Source organism: Tachysurus vachellii, chromosome 10, assembly GCF_030014155.1.
Source record: "Tachysurus vachellii isolate PV-2020 chromosome 10, HZAU_Pvac_v1, whole genome shotgun sequence".
Taxonomy (NCBI): domain Eukaryota; kingdom Metazoa; phylum Chordata; class Actinopteri; order Siluriformes; family Bagridae; genus Tachysurus; species Tachysurus vachellii.
Genome location: NC_083469.1, coordinates 9136892 through 9146190, shown reverse-complemented (window position 1 = coordinate 9146190; position 9299 = coordinate 9136892). Strand labels below are relative to the sequence as shown.

Sequence of the window (9299 nt, the reverse complement as noted above, 5' to 3'; positions counted from 1 at the left end):
TTACTCAGAACAGGCCTCGCCATGGTCTACCAAAGAAGTTGAGTGCACGTGGTCAGCGTCATATCCAGAGGTTGTGTTTTGGGAAATAGACGTATGAATGCTGCCAGCATTGCTGCAGAGGTCGAGGGGGTGGGTGTTCAGCCTGTCAGTGCTCAGACCATACGCCACACACTGCATCAAACTGGTCTGCATGGCTGTCGTACCAGAAGGAAGCCTCTTCTATAGATGATGCACAAGAAAGCCTGCAAACAGTTTGCTGAAGACAAGCAGACTAAGGACATGGATTGCTGGAACCATGTCCTGTGGTCTGATGAGATGTCAAGTGTGTGTGGCGGTAACCAGGTGGGGAGTAAACTACAGTGCCTACAGTCAAGCGTGGTGGTGGGAGTGTCATGGTCTGGGGCTGCATGAGTGCTGACGGCACTAAAGAGCTGCAGTTCATTGAGGGAACCATGAATGCCAAGATGTACTCAGACATACTGAAGCAGAGCATGACCCTCTCCCTTCGGAGACTGGGCCACAGTGCAGTATTCCAACATGATTATGACCCCAAACACACCTCCAAGACAACCACTGCCTTGCTAAAGAAGCTGAAGGTAAAGATGATGGACTGGCCAAGAATGTCTCCAGACCTAAACCCTATAGAGCATCTGTGGGGCATCCTCAAACAGAAGGTGGAGGAGCGCAAGGTCTCTAACATCCACCAGCTCAGTGATGTTGTTATGGAGGAGTGGAAGAGGACTCCAGTGGCAACCTATGATGCTCTGGCGAACTCCATGCCCAAGAGGGTTAAGGCAGTGCTGGAAAATAATGGTGGCCACACAAGATATTGTCACTTTGGGCCCAATTTGAAAATTTTTACTTAGGGGTGTACTCACTTTTTTGACCAGCGGTTTAGACATTAATGGCTGTATATTGAGTTATTTTAAGGCAACAGCAAATTTACACTGTTATACAAGCTGTACACTCACGACTTTACACTGTAGCACAGTGTCATTTCTTCAGTGTTGTCACATGAAAAGATATAATTAAATAATTACAAAAATGTGAGGGGTGTACTCACTTCTGTGAGATACTGCAACTAAATTGATGAATTGAAATTGGCTAATTGATGCCGTTTTATTTAACCAACTTGTCTACTAAGAGAAATCTAATTTGCATCTCCTAAAGGAAATACATAGTGCTCTAAAAGACCTGAAAGAAAGTTGATTGGGGTTGGGTGGTTTGTGTTTGGTGGGGGTGGTGATGGAATGTTTGGGGTTGGGGTGATTGGGTTGGAGGTGTTTGTGTTTTTTTTTGGGGGGGGGGGGTGTTTACCAGTGAACAGCAAGTTTGTTTTTCTAGCATTTTCTCTGATGGTGTTTCATTACCCTGTGATGAGCTGAGAGCTGATTGTTGCTTTGTGGAAGTGAAACAAAACACTACAGGAAGTAAAAAAAGGCCAGAGAAACAAACGTATCTCTGTTTTAGTTTTGAGCTGCCAACATTTCTTCGAGCAAGTTTCATTCAGAATATAAAGGAAAAACTCCATATTAGCGTATTTTACGGACTATAAGCCGCAGCTTTTTTCCCACGCTTTGAACCTTGTGGTTTAAACAATGACACGGCTAATATATGGATTTTTTTAATTTATTTTTTTCAAACATTCTGTGACGTGCTCAGTTTTTTGGCGGCACGAAGCTTTCATTAGACCAATGAAATTGCCGAACGGGTTAAAGGTAGGGTCTCTGATGTTTGAGAAATGCTTCAGAAAACTGAGTCGGGATGACAAACTAAAAATCAAAACAAAAATCAAAACAAACGTGTAGCCAATGAGCAAAAAGGGGTGGGGCTTGTCAATATGCGGCGAAGAGAGTGTTCAGTGCGCATGTGTGACATTAGCAGAAAGCTAATTGCTAAAGTGAGTTTTAACATTGACATGGAGTATAAAAGCAAAGAAAGGCTTATGATAAGGCAAGAAGTACTGTAGGACTCGTGTTAATATAGGATCAGCTTTCCAGTGCTGGAGAGAACTGAAGGTGCGGGAAGTTGGCCACATTTTTCTCAGATTGGAGTTTCCCGAGTCAATAACTCCTGAGCTAAACGCTGTTACTACACAAATAACACCACTTTTCTATCGTAGTAATGTAGAGAGGCAGCTACTTTTGCTAGTAACAGCGTTTAGCTCAGGAGTTATTGACTCAGGAAACTCCAATCTGAGAAAATGCGGCCAACTTCCTGCTCCTGTTTCAATGTACCTGTAGGCACTGTGGCTTATAGACGTGCGGCTTATTTATGTTCAAAATAATAATTTTTTTAAAATTCAGTCGGTGAGGCTTATATTCAGGTGCGCTCAATAGTCCGGAAATTACGGTAATCAGCCTTTAACCCGTTTTATTTATTTATTTCTGTCGTCTAGTTTGTCTGTGCCAATAAACTTAATGTGGTATCATATTTTATTTGTTTATTTATTTTTTTGCCTACAATATTTTTTAACCCATCTGTATCTCTGGTGGAAGATTGTGGTATTATTATTTATTTTATTTTTTTTTCATTCACCAGAAAGACTAAACCACTGTTTTGAAAGCTATTAGGCTACTTAGATTAATGACGCAGGACGTGAGAAAGATCATCATCCAGACTAATGTGATTAGAGTCATGTGCATCTAACAGTGCAGAAGTAATAGGATTAATCTGGAACTCTTGCTTAGAGTAGATAATAGCGTTAAATGGGGAGTAAAGAGAGTAAAATAGATGTGATATTTCCTACTTTCTCAGTGAGTAGCGTTCAGGTATAAATGATATACAGGGGAAAATTCTAGTATTACTAATACGAATCTAGAAAGATTTTTTTTTTGGGTGGTGTGTGTGTGAGTCTACAGAACAAAATATGTGATGTGTGAAATATTGTCTAAATGTGTCAGTGGATGCAAAGTTTTCTCAGTGACAAGAAGACTGTTATACAATTAACTAAGGAATAAAACACCACAAACATACAAGCTGCGCTTTTCTAGCAAAACAATCAACAACAGGCTAGTGCGTGACATGCTTTTATGAAGAATTTATTTTTCTTTCCACGAATATGCCAGCATTTACGTGAGATACTGTCATGTTGAAGCTATACTAATAGAGAATGTAATTAGTAGAATGTAATTAGTAAACATTGACATGTAGTGAGAAAAACATCTTTATCGACGTTTGTAACAGTGAAGGTTTTATTTACAATATCGATATTTCTACAAGGCCTTCGTCTGAGGGGTTAAAAATCCTGCAGCTTTGACGTGTTTTATTCTTTCCCTCTGCAGCTGTCCGTTTTTGGCGGCCACGCTGAGTCCAGCGATCCCTGTGGTGGGTGGCGTGCTGTTCTTCTTTGTGCTGGGGACGTTACTCAGGACGAGCTTCAGCGACCCCGGCGTCCTGCCCCGAGCCACCGCGGACGAGGCTGCAGATTTGGAGAGACAGATAGGTCTGTCGTCATTTTCCCATAATTCACCTGTGTCCCTGTCACCAGGTCCTCTGTCAGTGTCTCCTGCCTGTGTTGGATTGTGATTTGACGTGTCAGGCTGGTTGTGCGTGAGAGAGGCTTTCATCTCATCCCACTCTTGTCACGTACAGCCTTGTCAGAATGGTCATTATCAGTCTTTGACACGTGTAAGGCAGAGATAACAGTTTCCAAAATGCCCTGTCCACGCCGATAGCTCTGACCTAGATAGCTCGAGGTGAAATGAGGTTAATCTGTTTGCTGCTAAGGGGCTGAAATATTTATAACCGACGCTAGAAATCACCCACTGAGAGGGCTATCCTGACCTTTACATGTGCCTGTCTGTCTGTGTGTGTGTGTGAGAGAGTGTCTGTCTGTGTGAGAGAGTGAGTGTCTGTCTGTGTAAGAGAGAGAGTGAGTGAGCGTCTGTCTGTCTGTGTGAGAGAGTGAGTGTCTGTCTGTGTAAGAGAGAGAGTGAGTGAGCGTTTGTCTGTCTGTGTGAGAGAGAGTGAGTGTCTGTCTGTCTGTGTGAGAGAGAGTGTCTGTCTGTGTGAGAGAGAGTGAGTGTCTGTCTGTCTGTGTGAGAGTGTCTGTCTGTGTGAGAGTGAGTGTCTGTCTGTCTGTGTGAGAGAGAGTGAGTGTCTGTCTGTGTGAGAGAGTGTCTGTCTGTGTGAGAGAAAGAGAGTGAGTGTCTGTCTGTCTGTGTGTGAGTGAGTGTCTGTCTGTGAGAGAGAGTGTGTCTGTCTGTGTGAGAGAGAGTGTCTGTCTGTGTGAGAGAGTGTCTGTCTGTGTGAGAGAAAGAGAGTGAGTGTCTGTCTGTCTGTGTGTGAGTGAGTGTCTGTCTGTGAGAGAGAGTGTGTCTGTCTGTGTGTGAGAGAGAGTGTGTCTGTCTGTGTGTGAGAGAGAGTGTGTCTGTCTGTCTGTGAGAGAGAGAGTGTCTGTCTGTGTGTGAGAGAGAGAGTGTCTGTCTGTGAGAGAGAGAGAGAGAGAGAGAGTGAGTGAGTGTCTGTCTGTGTGTGAGAGAGAGAGTGTCTGTCTGTGTGAGAGAGAGAGAGAGAGAGAGTGAGTGAGTGAGTGTCTGTCTGTGTGTGAGAGAGAGTGTCTGTGTGTGAGACTTTTTTTTTTTACTTTTTATAATACTTTATTTGCACAAGTCACATAAAAATCAGAATGACTCAATAAATAAGTAAATAAATAGATAAATAAGTAAATGTAAAAAATGTCAATAAATTAGTGTAGAGATAACAGTTGTGCTTATTTTAGCTCTGGTGCAAAGATGAGTTCCCCTTCAGTAACAGAGCACAGAGCATTGTTACACCACAATGATTCAAACATGTACGAATCATTCATGCTTTAAAAAAAAAATAATTAATATCAATCAGAAATCTTGATTTAACAAATCTGGAGAAAATTTTTTCGGCAGTCGGTGTTCTGTGCCATCTTGTTTTTTCGGCTCAGGTGTATTGCTGTTTTTGCCTGACCAAAGATAAAATTGATCAGCTGGCACCTGAACCTGTTTCTCCTGACCTATTTAAAACCAAGTATAAAACACTGAAAAGTAAAATCAACATTAAAAGACCTTAAAATGCGCCATAAAAACACAGACTGTAACCTGGAGCATGAAAAAAGTATGAAAAACTGTTTCTCTCTATGAACAGAATGTGGACAGTCATGAGCAACATGAGGGTTTAAAATGGAAATAAGAGTTCACAGAGATAATACAGTGTAAAATCCTCCATTGGAGGTCGGCAGCTTTTTTGGTTAACTGTGGTTTGTACAATGCCCTCCAATCTGGTTTAATATCATTATTAAAACCAAGTACACTTCTCCATGGGGTGTCTAGCCTCCCGCTCAGTTTTTCCTTATTTAAAACCTTAACACATTTGACATTTCAACTCCCGCGATGTTCACAAGCTTCCCGGAGTGTCACAATGCCTGCGGAGATGAGAGTCTTGGACAGTGTAAGGACGGTCACACTGGAGATGTTCATGCACCCGCCATACACCAGAGGCTCCTCCAGCAGCCAGTATTATTAAGTTCCAGATATTAAACAGTCCACAATAAAACAACAGTAATCTAGAACCGTTTTGTTGTCAATTAAAAACAAAGTCCTATCCAGCCTCAGACCACCAACTGTGCGTAGTAATCCACTGGCTGCTGCTCTCCATACCAAATCTTTTGGTTCAGCGAGGAGTCTCTGGATGACCTGAAGGTGGAAAGCTGCGGTTCTGCTGGCTAGCTGGACCACCGCCTGCCCTTCTTCCTCCTTGGGCAGATGGAGAACGCTCTGAGGAATCCAGTTTAGACCATCCCAGGGCCTGGATGCTTGCTAGCAGGTTTGGCTTCGGATCCACTCATGCTAGCTTGTGCCAGAGGGACAACGTGGCGAGGTTGTTGATGATCGCTCCCTGTAGGACATCCTTGAGACCTACTCAGTCTGCCCTGCTCTACGGTAGCATCCCAATTTTTATTTAAAAACTCATCATTCCCCAAGTAGACACTCGAGTACTTAAAACCTCCTCTTTTCCACACTAAACCTCCCGGAAGTGTAGATTGCTCACCTCCCCACTCCCTAACTAAAATAGGCATTGCTGTGTGGAATATTTAAATAGACTGAGATGTCATCTTTCTGGTTTTAAAGAGGTTCAATTGCTAATGAATAAAGCATGGCTGACAGAGAACAGCATTGTCGTATACCTCTGTACACTTTAAAAGGGGCACATAAACCACCGTTAACCTTCAGTACGCTCTCAATTTCACTGTACAACACTTTGATCATGGCTATAAAACCTGGGTTGAACCCAAAGGTTTCCAGCACCTTCCACAAGTATTCATGTTCAACCTGGTCAAATGCCTTTTCCTGATCAGACCAGTTTTTAAGCCCAATAGCCTGGAGACATCCAAAATGTTACAAATTAAATATACGTTATCAAATATGGACCTATCAGGCGCACAGTACGTCTGGTCCTGGCGAATGAGCGACTCCATTGCCTTAGTCAGTCTCTGGGGTAATGTTTTTGAGAGCAGCTTGCAGTCTGCACAGTAGTGACACCAGGCACCAGTTCTTCAGGGCTCCCTTTTTTGGCAGTAGGGTCAGGACAGCCCTCCTGCAGCTCAATGGGAGTCTACCTCTCCTCACACTGTCCCTTAAGATGTCTAGCACGTCCTGCCCTTTAACTGCCCAGAAAGTCTTGTAAAACTCAACAGGGAGCCCATCTATTCCTGGTGACCGTCCATTCTCCATGCCCTTGAGAGCCTTGTAAAGCTCCTCCAGCATCAGCTCTTTGTCTACCTCCATGGCCACTTCCTCAGAGAGCTTTGGCAGGTTCATTGTGTGTGTGTATGTGTGTCTCTGTGTGTGAGGGGGAGAGAGAGTGTAAGTGAGAGAGAGAGAGAGAGAGAGCGCATGTGTGTGTCTGTCTGTCTATCTGTGTGTGTCTGAGAGTGTGTGAGTGAATGTGTGTGTGTGTGTGTGTTTGTCTGTCTGCGAATAGAACAATAGTTAAGTACTAGTGGAGACTTCCTAATTTTAATAAATTCAGTATATTAAGTTTTATAGGTATCATACACGTATCATACAAAGAAAAATCATGCATGTCCAGATCAGGAGCTACATCACACATGTCTACATCACACATCAGAATTTGGGGAAAATATAGTCTGGTTTTTCAGAACCTCTAGGCTTATTAAACAGTCACTAGGCTTATCATACAGGCTTATTAAACAGTCACTAGAGTTTACACATAGGCTTATTAAACAGTCACTAGAGTTTACACAGAATGGTGCAAAAACCTGAAATATACAGTTCAAGACTTGGAAAAGACCAGGTGATATTTTTCCTTTTTTTTGCCCTGGCTGACTGGAGTGGAACCAGCTGTTGTAGCTCATCTGCTGAAGGTTCTATGCATTCATTAATGCTTTTCTGCTCACCATGGTTGTATCAAGTGGTTGTTGCAGTCTTTTGTCAGCTTAAACCATTCTGCTCATTCTCTGTTGACTTCTCCTTTGATTTCTCTCACCATCTTGAGCAAGCCATAGCTGCCCAAGAACTGCCACTTACTGGATGTTTCTTTAGTTTGTTTATTTGCCCCATTCTGATTGAAATCTAGTAAGTGTGCACTCCAGGAAATCTGCAGTTTGTGAAACCAGGTTTCTCAGACCAGCCCATCCGACACCCTTAGGCATGAGATCAAATTTTTTATTTTCTGATGTTTGATGTGAGAGCACAGGGTCTTCTACGGTGCCCCTGGAGAAGAGAGGGTTTTAAGAGTTTGCTCAAGGGCCCAACAGAGGCAGCTTGGCTGTGCCGGGGCTTGAACCATCAACCTTCTGATCAGTAAACCAGAGTCTTAACTGTTGGAGCTTTCACTGCCTCTGCGCGTGTGTGTGTGTCTCTGCGCGTGTGTGTCTCTGCGCGTGCGTGTGTGTCTCTGTGCGTGCGCGTGTGTCTCTGTGCGTGCGCGTGTGTCTCTGTGCGTGCGCGTGTATCTTTGTGCGTGCGCTCGTGTCTCTGCGCGTGCGCGCGTGTCTCTGCGCGTGCGCGCGTGTCTCTGCGCGTGCGCGTGCGCGCGTGTCTCTGCGCGTGCGCGCGTGTCTCTGCGCGTGCGTGTCTCTGCGCGTGCGTGTCTCTGCGCGTGCGTGTCTCTGCGCGTGCGTGTCTCTGCGCGTGCGTGTCTCTGCGCCCGCGTGTCTCTGCGCGTGCGTGTGTCTGCGCCCGCGTGTGTGTCTATGCGCCCGCGTGTGTGTCTATGCGCCCGCGTGTGTGTCTATGCGCCCGCGTGTGTGTCTATGCGCCCGCGTGTGTGTCTATGCGCCCGCGTGTGTGTCTGCGTGTGTGTGTCTGCGTGTGTGGGTGTGTGTCTGCGTGTGTCTGTGCGCCCGCGTGCGTGTGTCTGTGCGCCCGCGTGCGTGTGTCTATGCGCCCGCGTGCGTGTGTCTATGCGCCCGCGTGCGTGTGTCTATGCGCCCGCGTGCGTGTGTCTATGCGCCCGCGTGTGTGGGTGTGTGTCTGCGTGTGTCTATGCGCGTGGGTGTGTCTGTGCGCGCGTGTGTGTCTGTGCGCGCGTGTGTGTCTGTGCGCGCGTGTGTGTCTGTGCGCGCGTGTGTGTCTGTGTGCGCGTGTGTGTCTGTGCGCGCGTGTGTCTGTGCGCGCGTGTGTCTGTGCGCGCGTGTGTGTCTGTGCGCGTCTATGCGCGCGTGTGTGTCTATGCGCGTGTGTGTGTCTATGCGTGTGTGTGTCAATTAGGGCTGTGCAATTAATCGCAATCGCAAAAAAATCGAGATTTAAGCACATGCGATTTCTAAACCGCATAAGGCTGCGATTTTATCTATTAAGATGTTAACCAATCAGAGCTCACGCAGCGCACCGCGCAAATTACAGCTAAGCTGAACGGGAGAATGATGTTAACCAATCAGAGCTCACGCAGCGCACCGCGCAAATTACAGCTAAGCTGAACGGGAGAATGATGTTAACCAATCAGAGCTCACGCAGCGCACGACGAAGCTGAGCGGCAGAACCGAATAGGCGAGCGGGAGGAAAGAACATAAAATATGGATGTAGGTCAAAATAAAAATGATTTGGTGCCAAAGAGAAATTCAACGTCAGTCGTTTGGGAGTATTTTGGATTCAGGAGAGAGGATGTGTCACAGAGCAAGGTAATTTGCAAGACTTGTGAAATGATTATTCCAACGAAACGGAGCAATACTACAAATCTGTTCCAACACTTAAAACAGCGCCATAAAAAACTGCATGATCAATGCATGTCGACAAAGTCCATCGAAACAAACAAAAGCACACATCAAAGCCAGCCCGAACAGATTGAACAAGTATCCATTGTCC

At 45.1% G+C, this 9299-nt stretch overlaps 1 protein-coding gene across 3 annotated transcripts in view; it reads left to right on the top strand.

The window, feature by feature from the left end:
• LOC132852181 (palmitoyltransferase ZDHHC14-like) overlaps positions 1-9299 on the top strand; it is a 54312-nt gene that overhangs the window by 11779 nt on the left and 33234 nt on the right. For all 3 annotated transcript variants that reach the window (XM_060879258.1, XM_060879259.1, XM_060879260.1), the window contains exon 3: positions 3285-3445. In XM_060879258.1, coding sequence (XP_060735241.1) covers positions 3285-3445 — 161 coding nt within the window. The remainder of the gene's footprint in view (positions 1-3284; positions 3446-9299) is intronic.